This window comes from Nerophis lumbriciformis, linkage group LG12, assembly GCF_033978685.3.
Source record: "Nerophis lumbriciformis linkage group LG12, RoL_Nlum_v2.1, whole genome shotgun sequence".
NCBI classification, from domain to species: domain Eukaryota; kingdom Metazoa; phylum Chordata; class Actinopteri; order Syngnathiformes; family Syngnathidae; genus Nerophis; species Nerophis lumbriciformis.
This window is the reverse complement of record NC_084559.2, coordinates 5,605,001-5,622,755: the sequence shown is the minus strand read 5'-3', so window position 1 is coordinate 5,622,755 and position 17,755 is coordinate 5,605,001. Positions and strand designations below refer to the sequence as shown.

The window sequence follows — 17,755 nt, the reverse complement described above, 5'->3', positions numbered from 1 at the left end:
TTGGGATCTGCATAAGGCCTGAAAATGTGCGCGCGTCCACCTTTGTAGTCCGTGACGACGCCGTAGTCGATAAGCTTCTTCTTGTTATGTGACATTCATCCTCCGCTGTTGTCATTTATAATATAAAGTAGTGTAAAGTTCTTACTTACATCTGTCAGTAAACTCGCCATGAAAGCACTAAAACATACCGGTGTAGTGAGTTTACATTATTCACCCAAGGAACTTTAGTTATTAGAGAGTTCCGGTCGGACGGTTTTTCACGGGACACATTTCTTTGTTGTTGTTTCCGGATGAGGAGATGCTGCTCCGTTATTGATTGAAGTAAAGTCTGAATGTCATTAAAACAGTTAGCTCCATCTTTTGACACTTCTTCCACTCCCGTCCTTGCACGCTACACCGCTACAACAAAGATGACGGGGAGAAGACGCTGTCGAAGGTGAGCCACGTAAATAAGACCGGCCACAAAACGGCGCATCCTGAAGCGACTGTCAGAAAGCAACTTGAAGATGATCTGTAAAACATCATCTATGCAACATTTTGACCAAAGAACCACCATCACATGCTATCTAAGTCCGTGTTTTTCAACCTTTTTTGAGCCAAGACAAATTTTTTGCGTTGAAAATATCCGGAGGCACACCACCAGCAGAAATCATTAAAAAACGAAACTCAGTTGACAGTAAAAAGTCGTTGTTTAAACAATAACCAAGCATGCATCACTATAGCTCTTGTCTCAAAGTAGGTGTACTGTCACCACTTGTCACATCACACCCTGACCTATTTGGAGTTTTTTGCAGTTTTCCTGTGTGTAGTGTTTTAGTTCTTGTCTTGCGCTCCTATTTTGGTGGCTTTTTCTCTTTTTTTTGGTGTTTTCTTGTAGCAGTTTCATGTCTTCCTTTGAGCGAGATTTCCCGCATCTACTTTGTTTTAACAATCAAGAATATTTCAGTTGTTTTTATGCTTCTTAGTGGGGACATTGATTGTCGTGTCATGTTCGGATGTACATTGTGGACGCCGTCTTTGCTCCGCAGTAAGTCTTTGCTGTCGTCCAGCATTCTGTTTTTGTTTACTCTGTTGCCAGTTCAGTTTTAGTTTCGTTCTGCATAGCCTTCCCTAAGCTTTAATGCCTTTTCTTAGGGGCACTCACCTTTTGTTTATTTTTTGTTTATTTTTGTTTTGTTTTAGCATTAGATACCATCTACAAAGCAATTAGCTACCGGCTGCCACCTACTGATATGGAAGAGTATTACACGGTTACTCTGCCGAGCTCTAGACAGCACCGACACTCAACAACAACACATCATTTGCAGACTATAATTACTGGTTTGAAAATAATATTTTTAACCCAAATAGGTGAAATGAGATAATCTCCCACGGCACACCAGACTGTATCTTACGGCACACTAGTGATTGAAAAACAATGCCTTAGGGGATCGGCTCCAATTTCGTTGTTCTTTGAACCTGTTCACTGTAATAATGACAATAAAACTCTATTCTATTCTAACCCTAACTCTCTAACCCCAACCCTAACCCTAACCAAATAACTCTAATCTAAGTCTTTGTGACTTAGAATATGTTCCCCATACTAAAGTGTTACCGTCATCTTTTTTAGTGAGTTGTAAAATGAGAAGTTCCTACCTTGACACAAGGTCCTTCCATTTCCTACAAATCCATACTTGCAGTTGCAAACTTTTCCCGAGTTATCGGACTTATCGTCACACGTGGCGTCGACATGGCAGCTGGCACACACGTCCCGGACATTGGCGGCTGCCGGAATCCCTGAGAGGCGGGAAAAGACGAGGTGACAAAAAAATAAAAATAATGCTTGAATAGCACTTTTTGCGTTAGCCCGCTCACCTGCGACCACCCACAACAGGGAGAGAATGAGCACAGGTGCGCTTCTCTCGTCCATCTCCTGCCTGTGGTCTTCACTCCGTCACAAAGTCGTCAGCTTCTTTCATTTTGAGACGCTGAGGAGGATTGGGTGGGCGGGTCTTCTTTTACTTGCCCTTTTTCGTGGTTTCAACGGTCATGCTGACACATTCGGTTATACTTCACTCACAATGGGGAAGTTGATAACAGGGTACCACCCACCGCCCACCACATCGTCACACCACAGCAGGGGTTGTTTTCAGCCGGGGGCCTCCTCATACAGTGGGGCCATCTCGGTACCTTTTTATGCATTAAAGATGCTTAAAGTAATCCAATGTAGGTCAATTGCTATCTCAACAAAACACCCTCGTTCCAGTTTCATGTCATTGGTGTTGTACTCACTTATGTCCAAGCCCCTCGGACCGGCTGACTAAGCGTTTGTCGACATAACTCAAATCAAAACCAAAACCAGCCACTGCTTGAATATTTACTGTATTTTCCAGATAGTCTTGTCCCCATCCATCCATCCATCCATTTTCTACTGCTTATTCCCTTCGTCTAGAGATGTCCGATAATGGCTTTTTTTGCCAATATATTGTAGCGTCCCGGAAGACTTAGTACTGCAAGGGCTTCTGGGTATTTGTTCTGTTGTGTTTATGTTGTGTTACGGTGCGGATGTTCTCCCGAAATGTGTTTGTCATTCTTGTTTGGTGTGGGTTCACAGTGTGGCGCATATTTGTAACAGTGTTAAAGTTGTTTATACGGCCACCCTCAGTGTGACCTGTATGGCTGTTGACCAAGCATGCCTTGCATTCACTTGTGTGTGTGAAAAGCCGTAGGTATTATGTGACTGGGCCGGCACGCAAAGGCAGTGCCTTTAAGGTTTATTGGCGCTCTGTACTTCTCCCTACGTCCGTGTACACAGCGACGTTTTAAAAAGTCATAGATTTTACTTTTTAAAAACCGATACCGATAATTTCCGATATCACATTTTAAAGCATTTATGGCCGATATTATCGGACATCTCTACCTTCGTCCCATACCAATATTTTGGTACCGGTACCAAAATTATTTCGATACTTTTCGGTACTTTTCTAAATGAAGGGGACCACAAAAAATGGCATTATTGGCTTTATTTTAACAAAAAAATCTTAGGGTACATTAAACATATGTTTATTATTGCAAGTTTGTCCTTAAATAAAATAGTGAACATACTAGACAACTTGTCTTTTAGTAGTAAGTAAACAAACAAAGGCTCCTAATTAGTCTGCTGACGTATGCAGTAACATATTGTGTCATTTATACACTTATTATGTTGTCAACTTTATTAAGGACAAGTGGTAGAAAATTAATTATTAATCTACTTGTTCATTTACTGTTAATATCTGCTTACTTCCTGTTTCAACATGTTCTATCTACACTTCTGTTCAAATGTAATAATCACTTATTCTTCTGTTGTTTGATACTTTACATTAGTTTTGGATGATACCACAAATTTAGGTATCAATCCGATACCAAGTAGTTACAGGATCATACATTGGTTTTGATTGATTGATTGATTGAAATTTTTATTAGTAGATTGCACAGTACAGTACATATTCTGTACAATTGACCACTAAATGGTAACACCCGAATACGTTTTTAAATTATTATTATTATTTTTTTTAAATTAAATCAACATAAAAAACACAAGATACACTTACAATTAGTGCACCAACTCAAAAATCCTCCCTCCCCCATTCACACTCATTCACACAAAAGGGTTGTTTCTTTCTGTTATTAATATTCTGGTTCCTACATTATATATCAATATATATCAATACAGTCTGCAGGGATACAGTCCGTAAGCACACATGATTGTATTTTTTTATGAAGAAAAAAAAATCCCCCAAGCCAAAATGCGTCCGTTCTCCCTTTTCTGTCTACACACTGTGTCTGCCTGTAAGTACTCCGTGTGTGTGCGCTGCCGAACATGCTCCTCTGCTCGTAAAACCAGCAACATACCTGCCAACTACTCCGGTTTTCCCGTAATTAGTACGGTTTTCATCAACCTATTCCGGGTTATGGTTGCAGTGATAAAAAATACGGTTTTTCATTAATTAAAAAAAATATATATTTTTTAAGTTTTATTCACGAAATCGCGTAACATTGTTACGCGATTTCGTGAATAAAACTTTTGTTTTATTTTTTGTTGTTAAACAACAATGACAATCGACACTGCTTCCCGTAACTTCCTATCGAGCCATTCCGGCTATTTATAGCACCGCTGCCAAGCACGAGGCCATTGTTTCCAAACGAGCGAACGATCATGGAATCAGCCGGAGAAAAATCGCAAACGAGTCTTAAACCGAAAAGAAAACTGCAGTCATTCCGTGAAGAATATTCAAAAGCCTATCCGGGAATAATTATCCGTTCCAAAAAGGGTGAAAACTACGCGAATTGCACCTTGTGCAGACAAGATTTTTCGATCGGACACGGAGGAATTAGCGATGTAAAAGACCACGTTGGGACAAAAAAACACAAGTCTAATGCCGTTGCTAGCGATACAAGTGGAAAACTTTCAACGTTTTTCGTCGCCCAAACAGATTCTTTGGATGTGATAAATGCCAAAGTTTTATTTACGGAGGCAATAATTGAGCATGGACTTCCAATCTGATAGAATAAATTTGGAATTTAGCCACAAAAAGGTAATGACACCAATGTTATCTATTGGAATTGTTTAGTACTGTTAAAAGTGTTATACTATGTATGCTTTCAAGTCCAAGTTGAAGAAATCTTGTTAAATGTTGACAGCATAACTACCAAAGTACAGAAGTATGTCCTTAATATTTTTGCAGTGCTTTTGCTGTTGAAAAGTTAAAATGATTACATTAGAGATGTGATGTGCCACTTTTCAAGTGTCTGATGGCTTAAATTAATTGTCATTAATTTTTCATATTTTGAATTCTTTTGAAAGGCTTACAAAAAAACTACATTTGAATTGTAATTCCATGCTATTGACAGGACTATTAATTTTAATGAAGTTAGCTTACCATGTTTACAGTATGATAATTGTGATAGAAATGTGAATTTTAGGCACAGAATATTTTTTACAATTGAACAAGGCAGTAGATTATACAAGCTTGGACAGAAAGTTAATAATGACACCAATTTTTTTTTTATTGCAATTGTTTAGTACTGTTTTACCATTTGTTTACTGTAAAAAGTGTTTATACTGTTTATACTTTCAATTAACAAATTGAAGTCTTGTGAAAGGTTGACAGGATAACTGGCATTAACTGTCAAAATAATTTCAAACTATTGAAGTTAGCTTACAGAATAAACATGTCAATCAACCCATATGATTTTTGCTGTAATATTTTTGTTTTGAAAAGTCACTGTGACTGATAGAAAAGTGATGGTTTTAGCAACATTTTAACCTGTCTGAATGCTAATAATCATTTTGCGTCGGGGGCGAAGCCTGAACCCCCCACCAGGACTTTGTCCTGGACCTACCGGGGCCTGCGGCCCCTGGACCCTGGCTACTAGGTTTTTCTGATTTCAAAAGTTGGCAGGTATGCAGCAATGACACGACTTGACGACGACGCGCCGTCATGCCCGTTAAAAAAAAGAATTATATTTATATAGCGCTTTTCTCTAGTGACTCAAAGCACTTTACATAGTGAAACCCAATATCTAAGTTACATTTAAACCAGTATGGGTGGCACTGGGAGCAGGTGGGTAAAGTGTCTTGCCCAAGGACACAACGGCAGTGACTGGGATGGCGGAAGCGGGGATCGAACCTGCTATACCGCCCCAAAATAAACTTAATACACATAATAAACTTAAAAAGAAGGAAAATGTTAGTCACACTCAACTTTTAACAACTTTTGAAGTTCACACTACTTATTCTAATTCATTATTTTGAGCATTGGGGTCGACAGTGCACCTGGTGGCCTTTACCCAGGTGACAAAGTCCCTTCCTTTAAACATGACGCACTGAAAGGCATCCAACATCTGCCCCATCATGCCACAGGGGGGAAGGAGGGGGTCTGTTTGGAGGTCAGTCCATGAGCAGTGGGAGGGGGAGATAAGTCAAGTGAGCTGTTATCTCCCCACTCACATGTTCTCACAACTGGGGTCTGCCACTCAAACTCGGCAAGCTGCTGCCACACATTCTGCTCAGGAAGGGTTAAACTAGGCTGACCATATTCTGAAATCCCAAAAAGAGGACACATATGCGTGCCAAGGCCGGGACGAGGTGAACATTTGCCAATGATACTCGAACTTGCTTCATAAATAATATATTTATTTAAATAAAGCATTTTTTCTCCTCTGTTGACAGCAGTGTTGGCACTAGGAATTTTCAAAACGGGGTCTCAGGGACCCCATCAAGTCATAAAAATGGGGTCCCACGGTCAATTTTTGGGGTCCCACATTTTTGTAAGCGTTTTGAAAACAAATGATAAATGTATGCATTATCCTGATTATCTCACATTCTATATTGTGTTTTGGAAAAAGGTTGTCATAAACGTTACTTAATTCATTAAAAAAATAAAATAAAAGAAGAAAACAAATGTGTATGCTTATGTAAATATACTCAGTTATAAACATTCATTCACTTTCTTCTTTCCTTTATGGATCTAAACTTTACCGCTCCTGGTAGTTGTTCCTATGTTTTTACTTAATAAGTTGTAGGTGTATTTATTTCAGTATAAAAGTGTAAAAAGTGTTTTGCTTGGGTCATGAAATGATGACAATGGTGTGCCAGGGCATGCATACATTTTATATTTAACGCTTAAATCTCTGGAGTCTACATCAACTTCACATTTATCCCTCATTTCAAAATATTTTAGTTTTTTTTATGTTGTTTTTTTGTTTGTTTGTTTTCCGCCCTTTTTTGTCAAACAAAACTATGTTTTTAATGGCAAACACACAAAATATGCAAAATCTTCCACCAAACATATTTTTCTTAGTGGAATATTTGATGTGAAGTAATCGTAACCTTGGATAGGTCAATAAATCATAATACATTGATTTTGATTCAATATTATGTTTTGAGCAATGACAGTTTGAAAGAAAAAAAACAGCTTTGTTTTATTAGTCAACATTGCAACTTTTTCTAAATTACATTTAACCTTTAAGCTTTTTTATTTCACTTTTGTTATGTTTTTGTTTATTTTAATAGTATTTTTAGAATGTGCCGTGGGCCTTTAAAACACTAGCCGTGGGCCGCAAATGGCTTCCGGGGCACACTTTTGACACCCCTGCTATAGATAATAAAAAATTAAATCTGATAAATCTATGGATAAAAAGCAGAACCTGGCGACGCATGCGCGTTTATCATAACTCTCTCGCTCTCTCTGTCTCTGCCCCACCCTCACCAATGCTGCTGTGCGCACAATTTATTTTGTTTTTAACCCCTTCTTAACCCTGAACGTACATTGAAAATACACGCAACCCTAACTCAAAATGCCGGACATTTGAGGCATTTAAGAAACTCCGCCCTGACAGCTCCGCAAAAGAGAACATGTCCGGGGGAAAGAGGACGTATGGTCAGTCTAGTTAAGCACACAAAACTAGAGTAGAGATAGGCTCCAGCTTACCAAGAACTGACAAGGACTTCTGACCCCTGCTATTCTTTATTTGAATTACCGTTTTTTTCCAGACTATAAGGCATAACGGTACTTAAAATCCTTTTCTTCCCCTCAAAACTCGACAGTGCGCCTTATAACCCGGTGCGCCTAATGTACGGAATAATTCTGGTTGTGCTTACCGACCTCGAAGCCATTTTATTTGTTACATGGTGAAATGATAAGTGTGACCAGCAGATGGCAGTCACACATAAAAGATACGTGTAGACTGCAAGATGACGCCGGTAAACACCAAAACTGCCAGAATTTTAGTGTTAAATTGACATTGGTTTTTACATTATATTGTTCATGGAAAAACCACACAATTTTTTTTTTCTGGTAACCTTAGCTGGCAGTTTTTCTACCGTAAAAACAAATGTACCGTCTTTCCATTTACAGTAATGCAACGTTAAAGACGAGATTTTAGAGTCAAAAACTGGCAGCTCTGTCAACAGAATTTTAACGCAAAAAAACAGTAGTAGTTTTTTTTCAAAATTAATTTCATTTTTATTAATTTGATGGGTAGTTTGCTGTAAAATCGTAAGTCAAGCAGATATTTACCCTACTGTGCAATATTACCCTTCGAGTGCAATACATCCGACACTGATTGTTATCACTCCGGTACTCTTGTCTTGTTCTGTATACTGTACAGTATTTTGTATATTGTTTTGTATATTGTACAGGATTGCTTATTATTTTTATTAGATAGTAGTCTATTTATTTCAATTCTTAGTTTTATCTTTATTGCTTCTTGTGTAATTTATTTTTTATCCCATATTTGTTCCCACTACTGAACCTTAAGTTGGAGTCCTTAATCTCGTTATTTGTAATTATAATGACAATAAAGTCCATTCTATTCACACCCAAGACAATGGGCACATACACACCCTCCCCCCGTCCCGCACCCCACGCCTTCACCACCGCTTGTTTCCCCTCGGGGTGATGGACGGCTGGCAGCGCTTCATAGCAGCAGTCGACCTCCAGGGCCCCAACTCCCCGCCCCTCTGTTGCGAGTTGTTGTGATTAAATGTAACGTGTTTATGTGTGCATTGCATGGAGGTTTTTTCCCACTCCAGACTAGGCCCCCTTAGGAGCCCAGTCTAGATTGTATTTTTTTTACTCATCTTCTTCCCCAGCGTTTTGCCTTTTTCTTATCTTTTACGGGGCGCCTTTGGCGACCCATCAGCGTTCCTGTTCTGTAACCCTGTACACTGTTTGTTTGTCTAATCTTGAACGGGTTTGTGCTGAAAACATACTTTTGTTGTACTATCCTATTCTATATTTAAGTATTTATTTTTATTTAGACAAAAATGTTTTGGAAAGTATGATAATATACTGTAATATTTGTTGCGATATTGGATGCTATTAAAGTTTAAAAGGCATGCAATTTCAAGCAGTACATATATTTTTTTCTGAAAAAAATCCATTTAATTTAGTTAGAAAATATGAAGTACTTTATTGACACATTTTTCCAGGTGTTTGCGGGCCAGATAAAATGATGTCAGGAGGGATTTTTCAAATACACTGTGTCGGTTTTAAAAGTGCTCCCCCTCTGGTCAACATATGTAATAACAAGTGTAAGAAATGGAAATGCGCCCCCTTTGGCTTTACAAAAATGAAATAAAAATGTATTTAGAGACATGCTGTAATAACTTGAAGTAAATAATGAAACCAATTACAAACAAAAAATAAAAAAAAAATACTAAAAGCTTACCTTTTTTATATTTGCGTAGTATGTATATATTATTATTATTGTTGTAAATACACTTCTTTATATATCTAGACAGGGTGGTCCTAAAGAGGTAGGCATTTTTCGGAGGTCTCAAGAAGGTAACAAACACAAGAATGTGTGTGTGTGTGTGTGTGTGTGTGTGTGTGTGTGTGTGTGTGTGTGTGTGTGTTTGTGTGTGTGGAATAGTTTATTTGCTCAGATCAGGCAGAGGAGGGAACATAAAGCTTTGAGCACATTCTATAGTTAGCTCCCTTTAGGCAGTCAGGTAACAATAAAATCACTTGAAAGTCTTACTTTATTTGGATTTAAATTATAAATGTAGATTTAATTTATTTTTGGAGAATGTCTAACATTTCGAGACATTGACAAAGACCCTTGTGGGATGTGTGAGCGCCTCTTCACAGATTGATCATCAGAACAAATCGACAGATGCCACTTGAGATACATTGTGGGTATCTACCACTGTATGCATTTCTACTTTATTTGTATCTAACTATAAAATCATGACCCCAAAAAAAATGGCAACCTAAAATGGGCCCTTTTTGTGCGCTTTATCGTGTGGTAAATTATACTGTGTGCCATTTTCTTATATGATCGTGAACTAGCATGTGTTTGTATTTGGTCACGGAATCCTTTAGAGGATTATTCTACTAAGGAAATATGTCCTTAGGTAGCTTCAAAAGTGCACATGTCCATCGGAAGCTCTCCAGAGAGTGGTGGCGCTCGCCCCCAGGAAATTGGAATCCTACAGGAATGCAGGTTTTGATTTTAGGAGGAAGTGTAAAGACATTAGCAACATCTGGTAAGAAGCCCTCACAAGTAGGAGTAGAGGATAGGGGTGGGAGGTCGCTCGACTCAAACCGATCCGGGGAAATAGATTGACTGGCCGAGCAACACATTGGGCTTTGTCCAGACTGGCCGGCTCCAAGGCTAGAGTTACGAAGAGTGTGAGTCTTCGTGTAAAACCTGCTCAGTGGTCTTGTGGTTAGAGTCTCCGCCCTGAGATCGGTAGGTCGTGAGTTCAAACCCCGGCCGAGTCATACTAAGGACTATAAAAATCGGACCCATTACCTCCCCGCTTCAAGGGTTGGAATTGGGGGTTGAATCATCAAAAATGATTCCTGGACGCGGCCACCGCTGCTGCTCACTGCTCCCCTCACCTCCCAGGCGGAGATCAAGGGTGATGGGTCAAATGCAGAGAATAATTTCGCCACACCTAGTGTGTGTGTGACAATCATTGGTACTTTAATTTAGGCCCATACTCTTTCTCCTGGAAGCTGCAGTTCCAGTCTGAGGCTCGTTGAAACAAATAAAGCGTTTTGTTCGACGATTCCTGGTTGGCGTCTTCTTGGCTCATCACAAATACACCACAATTGCAACACTGATGATCAGAGGACGATGCAGGTGCAGCATTGCTGGTCTCCACGTGAAGACTGGTGCTGCTGAGGAGAAGACACTTTGGGCGCACAAGACTCATTCTGGCACTCGGTCACTGAGCGGCTAGAAGTGGAAGGCAGTCTGCCACGGACCAGGTCTGCAGCTCCCCCGTCCATGACGGACACGTTGTTGACGGTTTTCTCCCTCAGGGACATGTCGCCGTCATCGTCGTCATCTATCAGCACCAAGTCTTTCAGGTAAAGCCTCGTCAGATCAGGCAGGCTGGGATTCTCTCCCGACTCCTCCATGGCGTGACCGTCAACAAAAGTCAGAGTGGAAGTCTCGGTCCGGGTCCATTGTGGATCTGTGGAGGTGTCCTCTGGACCTGAAAAGGCCTGCGAGCTTGAATCCAAGGTCCACAAGGAGCTCCTTTGAGCGCCGTCTTCCCTCGTGCTGAACTTCTGCTCCATGCATGATGCAGGCTGCATATTCAACGCCACCTTCTGGTAATCATGGCACACTTGCACAGTGCTGCCCCCTGCTGGGGGTGAGGGAGTCTCCACCTGTGCGTGCGTCTTCATGTACTTTCCACTGCAAAAAGTCCAAACATTAACTACACATAGCAAAGAGAGAACTGCTAATATGTGTTTTTAAGTTCACAATAATAAAATTTTTGAGACACAATCTATTTATTAATGGTAGTCTTTTTTATGGTAGGCCCACCCTTAATTTCCTTTCCAAAGTCTTGATCCAGTGGTATGATATTATGGCCGCCCCTCCTTATATGCAAATCATGCACTGTGCGTGAATAAGTGCATGTAAAATGTCAATTCAGGATTGACATTGATTGATTGATTGATTGAGACTTTTATTAGTAGATTGCACAGTGAAGTACATATGCCGTACAATTGACCACTAAATGGTAACACGCGAATAAGTTTTTCAAAATCTACGATCCGGGGAGGTGGGATGTGGTGGGGGGAGGGTGTTAGTCTAGGGTTGTAGTTGCCTGGAGGTGTTCTTTTAGTGCGGTTTTGAAGGAGTATAGGGCTCTTTATATAAAATTGTAAGTATTCCGAGCCGCTTCCTGCTCCGTCACTGATAAAAAATGTACAAATCCCAAAACCAGTGAAGTTGGCACGTTGTGTAAATGGTAAATAAAAACAGAATACAATGATTTGCAAATCCTTTTCAACTTATATTCAATTGAATAGACTGCAAAGACAAGATACTTAACGTTCGAATTGGAAAACTTTATTTTTTTTGCAAATATTAGCTCATTTGGAATTTGATGCCTGCAACATGTTTCAAAAAAGTTGAGGAATGCTCATCAAACACTTATTTGGAACATCCCACAGGTGAACAGGTTCATCGGGAACAGGTGGGTGCCATGATTGGGTATAAAAGCAGCTTCCATGAAATGCTCAGTCATTCACAAACAAGGATGGGGCGAGGGTCACCACTTTGTCAACAAATGCGTGAGCAAATTGTCCAACAGTTTAAGAACAACATTTCTCAACCAGCTATTGCAAGGAATTTATGGATTTCACCATCTACGGTCTGTAATATCATCAAAAGGTTCAGAGAATCTGGAGAAATCACTGCACGTACGCGATGATATTACGGACCTTCGATCCCTCAGGCGGTACTGCATCAAAAAGCCACATCAGTGTGTAAAGGATATCACCACATGGGCTCAGGAACACTTCAGAAAACCACTGTCAGTAACTACAGTTGGTCGCTACATCTGTAAGTGCAAGTTAAAACTCTACTATGCAAAGCGAAAGCCATTTATCAACAACATCCAGAAACGCTGCCGGCTTCGCTGGGCCCGAGCTCATCTAAGATGGACTGATACAAAGTGTAAAAGTGTTCTGTGGTCTGACGAGTCCGCATTTCAAATTTTTTTTGGAAACTGTGGACGTCGTGTCCTTCGAAACAAAGAGGAAAAGAACCATCCGGATTGTTATAGGCGCAAAGTTGAAAAGCCAGCATCTGTGATGGTATGGGGGTGTATTAGTGCCCAAGACATGGGTAACTTACACATCTGTGAAGGCGCCATTAATGCTTAAAGGTACATACAGGTTTTGGAGCAACATATGTTGCCATCCAAGCAACGTTACCATGGACGCCCCTGCTTATTTCAGCAAGACAATGCCAAGCCACGGGTTACAACAGCGTGGCTTCATAGTAAAAGAGTGCGAGTACTAGACTGGCCTGCCTGTAGTCCAGACCTGTCTCCCATTGAAAATGTGTGGCGCATTATGAAGGCTAAAATACCACAACGGAGACTGTTGAACAACTTAAGCTGTACATCAAGCAAGAATGGGAAAGAATTCCACCTGAGAAGCCTCAAAAATGTGTCTCCTCAGTTCCCAAACCTTTACTGAGTGTTGTTAAAAGGAAAGGCCATGTAACACAGTGGTAAAAATGCCCCTGTGACAACCTTTTGCTGCCATTAAATTCTAAATTAATGATTATTTGGCAAAAATAATTAAGTTTCTCAGTGTGAACATTAAATATCTTGTCTTTGCAGTCTATTCAATTGAATACAAGTTGAACAGGATTTGTAAATCATTGTATTCTGTTTTTATTTACCATTTACACAACGTGCCAACTTCACTGCTTTTGCGGTTTGTAATTAGATCAATGTGCAGGAAACTTGTCTTAGTAAAAAAAAAACATTTCACACTTAATTATTTAATTATCGTGCATTTATACCTTTTATTTACTGGGGATGCAAACGGCACTGATTTGTTGGAATGAGCCATATGTGTTTTGCAGAGGACTGCTAGAAGATAATGTAATATTTACAAGGTACATACAGTAGAATACACTCCAACAGTAAGTCTGCTATCATAAGGAGAGCGTGCAAGTAGAACATCACACCTTGTTCACCGCTGGCCTCTGGAAATAAATAAATGAAGCTGCTACTCCTACTTGAAGCAAAAATAACGTTGCTCCCTGATGACCCCTTTGAGGTCGGACACAGGTGAATTGCACTTAGGTTGGGACGTACACACTTAAAAACTGAATGAATATGAAAGTCAAAACTATTATGTTTAAAAAGGGGTCATTTCGTCAAATCTAGCAGTCCGAGTGTGTCATGCACGGGTTGTAGTTTGTTGTTATTGCATGACGCTGCATGCTAAATGCATGGCACACTTTCACACTCGACTGAGTTGCATGCATGACAGAATCAGGACTCTATGAATGAGTAATAACACGTACGGCACATGTTCCTGTGGTCTGGGCTCTGCAACAATAAATGAAAAATACATCTTTTATTTTTATTTTTTTTACAGTAATTGCCTTATTTAAAAATAAAAGAAAAAAAAGAATTGTATTTAGCTGTGTTATGCTACACTGCAAAAAGTCTGTGTTCAAAAACAAGAAAATATTAAAGCTGCAAGCAGCGATGGACGGGACCGACTTTGACGGCACATAAATTCCAAACCGGAGCAGTAATTAAAACTCTTTGGTCAACTTTTAATCAGAAGGGTTCAATCTCTCTCCTGTGCTAGTTTGAAGCCGACACGACAAACGCGCTCAGAGGAGATAATGTTTGAAAAAAGGTGACCGGTTTTTACAAAACTTTTGTTTTGAAGGGGGAATTGCAAACTTCCTGTTTTTTGCTGGGGGTTGTCAATATTTGAAATGTAGGTCTAAGTGAGACCTACATAGAGGTTTTTGTTTCATGTCTCTAAGACATTCCTACTGGAGGTTACAGACAGTTTTGTCTGAGTTTTCCTCCTATGAGCAGTTGTGTCTGTTTTCTTCCTAGCGGGCGCTAGAGCGCAATTTTGAGTTTTGAGGTTGTTTTTTTATTAAATCGCAATTTTTGCCAGTCCTGATGTGTGTCCAGTTTGAGTTTTGAAGGTGGTCAAATTACAGGTAAAAGAGGCAAAAGTGACTGTTTTTACTAAAATGTTGTTTTGAAGGGGGAATTGCCAACTTCTTGTTTTTTGCTGAAGGATGTCAATATATGAAATGTAGGTCTAAGTGAGACCTACATAGAGGTTTTTGTTTCATGTCTCTAAGACATTCCTACTGGAAGTTACAGGCAGTTTTGTCTGAGTTTTCTTCCTAGGAGCAGTTGTGTCTGTGTTTTCTTCTTAGGGGGCGCTAGAGCGCAATTTTGAGTTTTGAGGTTGTTTTTTTATTAGATCGCAATTTTTGACAGTCCTGATGTGTGTCCACTTTGAGTTTTGAAGGTGGTCAAATTACAGGTAAAAGAGGCAAAAGTGACTGTTTTTACTAACATTTTGTTTTGAAGGGGGAATTGCCAACTTCTTGTTTTTTTGCTGAAGGATGTCAATGTATGAAATGTAGGTCTAAGTGAGACCTACATAGAGGTTTTTGTTTCATGTCTCTAAGACATTCCTACTGGAAGTTACAGGCAGCTTTGTCTGAGTTTTCTTCCTAGGAGCAGTTGTGTCTGTGTTTTCTTCCTAGGGGGCGCTAGAGCGCAATTTTGAGTTTTGAGGTTGTTTTTTTATTAGATCGCAATTTTTGCCAGTCCTGATGTGTGTCCAGTTTGAGTTTTGAAGGTGGTCAAATTACAGGTAAAAGAGGCAAAAGTGACTGTTTTTACTAAAATTTTGTTTTGAAGGGGGAATTGCCAACTTCTTGTTTTTTGCTGAAGGATGTCAATATATGAAATGTAGGTCTAAGTGAGACCTACATAGAGGTTTTTGTTTCATGTCTCTAAGACATTCCTACTGGAAGTTACAGGCAGTTTTGTCTGAGTTTTCTTCCTAGGGGGCGCTAGAGCGCAATTTTGAGTTTTGAGGTTGTTTTTTTAATAGATCGCAATTTTTGCCAGTCCTGATGTGTGTCCAGTTTGAGTTTTGAAGGTGGTCAAATTACAGGTAAAAGAGGCAAAAGTGACTGTTTTTACTAAAATTTAGTTTTGAAGGGGGAATTGCCAACTTCTTGTTTTTTGCTGAAGGATGTCAATATATGAAATGTAGGTCTAAGTGAGACCTACATAGAGGTTTTTGTTTCATGTCTCTAAGACATTCCTACTGGAGGTTACAGACAGTTTTGTCTGAGTTTTCCTCCTATGAGCAGTTGTCTGTTTTCTTCCTAGGGGGCGCTAGAGCGCAATTTTGAGTTTTGAGGTTGTTTTTTTATTAGATCGCAATTTTTGCCAGTCCTGATGTGTGTCCAGTTTGAGTTTTGAAGGTGGTCAAATTACAGGTAAAAGAGGCAAAAGTGACTGTCTTTACTAAAATTTTGTTTTGAAGCGGGAATTGCCAACTTATTGTTTTTTGCTGAAGGATGTCAATATATGAAATGTAGGTCTAAGTGAGACCTACATAGAGGTTTTTGTTTCATGTCTCTAAGACATTCCTACTGGAAGTTACAGGCAGTTTTGTCTGAGTTTTCTTCCTAGGAGCAGTTGTGTCTGTGTTTTCTTCCTAGGGGGCGCTAGAGAGCAATTTTGAGTTTTGGGGTTTGGTTTTTTTTATTAGATCACAATTTTTGCCAGTCCTGATGTGTGTCCAGTTTGAGTTTTGAAGGTGGTCAAATTACAGGTAAAAGAGGCAAAAGTGACTGTTTTTACTAAAATTTTGTTTTAAAGGGGGAATTGCCAACTTCTTGTTTTTTGCTGAAGGATGTCAATATATGAAATGTAGGTCTAAGTGAGACCTACCGGTACATAGAGGTTTTTGTTTCATGTCTCTAAGACATTCCTCCTGGAAGTTACAGGCAGTTTTGTCTGAGTTTTCTTCCTAGGAGCAGTTGTGTCTGTGTTTTCTTCCTAGGGGGCGCTAGAGCGCAATTTTGAGTTTTGGGGTTTGGTTTTTTTATTAGATCACAATTTTTGACAGTCCTGATATGTGTGTCCGGTTTGGTGAGTTTTGAAGCATGTTACGGGGGTCAAATTACAGCTTAAAGAGGCGGCGGAATAATAATAATAAAACCTTACAATTACAATAGGGTCATCTGTCCCAAACGGACATTGCGGTCCCTAAAAAATACAAAAATGAGGGGTATTTTATTTGAACTAAGCAAAATTATCTGCCAATAGAACAAGAAAATGTAACTTGACAAGACTTTCCAAAACAAGTAAAATTAGCTAACCTCAATGAACCCAAAAATACCTTAAAATAAGTATATTCTCACTAATAACAACTGTACTACTATATGAGTACGTATTTTCTATTGTTTCATTGAAAATAAAACAGCAAAGTCCATTTAACTGTCATCTGTTTTAATTATGAGACACAATTGTGTCAAAGTCATGATTTTTTTTTTCATGCTTGAAATAAGAAATTATTAATTTAAAAAAGTAGTTTTATACTTGTGAGTGTTGATGACGCAGCTTTGCAACAGTTGATATTCTAGTTTCAAGCATGTTTTACTCAATATAGGTCATCAAATCTCAGCAACAAGCTGTAATATCTTACTGAGATCATTTAGGACCAAAACACTTAAAACAAGTAAAACACTCTATAATATAAAATCTGCTTAGTGAGAAGAATTATCTTATCAGACAGAAAATAAGCAAATATCACCCTTATTTGAGATATTTAATCTTACTTAGATTTCAGTTTTTTTAACATCATGACTTCCAAAGAAAAAGCACAATAACAGATACCTGTGAACAATTTCAAATATTGCTATTAAAATGGTTTTTTTCTAGTACAAATCCCCAAATTTGTGAATAGCAGGAATTTAACCCGAGCCTTACCTTGAGCCAAGTTGAGTAATCAAAAAGTCACATGGCCAAAGAGGGACAATACGGTGTCTCGCTGGTCTGCAGTAAGAATAATGGATGTTCGTGTTCCTGGCTTGGGAATCTGACGTGCTCAGCGCCCGCTCTCATGTCATCCAACGATAACTCCTTACAGAGGGTGGTGCCGGCAGGAAGTCACATGGTGCACTGCAAAAAGTCAGTGTTCAAAAACAAGAAAAAGTAACACAAAAATTAGGGGTATTTTATTTGAACTAAGCAAAATTATCTGCCAATAGAACAAGAAAATTCAGCTTGTCAAGACTTTCCAAAACAAGTCAAATGAGCTAACCTCAATGAACCCAAAAATACCTTAAAATAAGTATATTCTCACTAATAACAAGTGCACTTTTTTTGGTAGAAAAAAAAAAAAGAGACCTCTTTGCTCAATATGTTGAAAAATATTCTTAAATGAAGTAAATG

At 39.1% G+C, this 17,755-nt stretch overlaps 2 protein-coding genes and 1 long non-coding RNA gene across 5 annotated transcripts in view; 1 reads left to right on the top strand and 2 right to left on the bottom strand.

Annotated features, from left to right (window-relative positions):
- The window catches only part of LOC140676623 (sushi domain-containing protein 1-like), a 52,793-nt gene extending 50,794 nt beyond the window's left edge, over positions 1 to 1,999 (bottom strand). For all 3 annotated transcript variants that reach the window (XM_072914246.1, XM_072914247.1, XM_072914248.1), the window contains exons 1-2: positions 1,855 to 1,999; positions 1,636 to 1,776 (exon numbers count right to left, since the gene is read on the bottom strand). In XM_072914246.1, coding sequence (XP_072770347.1) covers positions 1,636 to 1,776; positions 1,855 to 1,909 — 196 coding nt within the window. In that variant the 5' untranslated portion in view covers positions 1,910 to 1,999. The remainder of the gene's footprint in view (positions 1 to 1,635; positions 1,777 to 1,854) is intronic.
- The window catches only part of LOC140679244 (uncharacterized), a 34,898-nt gene that overhangs the window by 5,972 nt on the left and 11,171 nt on the right, over positions 1 to 17,755 (top strand). The gene's annotated exons all lie outside the window — the stretch shown is intronic.
- The window catches only part of LOC140679243 (uncharacterized), a 19,287-nt gene continuing 11,187 nt past the window's right edge, over positions 9,656 to 17,755 (bottom strand). Inside the window, exons 2-3 of the mRNA XM_072914249.1 lie at positions 17,291 to 17,482; positions 9,656 to 11,181 (exon numbers count right to left, since the gene is read on the bottom strand). Of these exons, the coding sequence (XP_072770350.1) occupies positions 10,602 to 11,171 (570 nt within the window). The 5' untranslated portion in view covers positions 11,172 to 11,181; positions 17,291 to 17,482 and the 3' untranslated portion in view covers positions 9,656 to 10,601. The remainder of the gene's footprint in view (positions 11,182 to 17,290; positions 17,483 to 17,755) is intronic.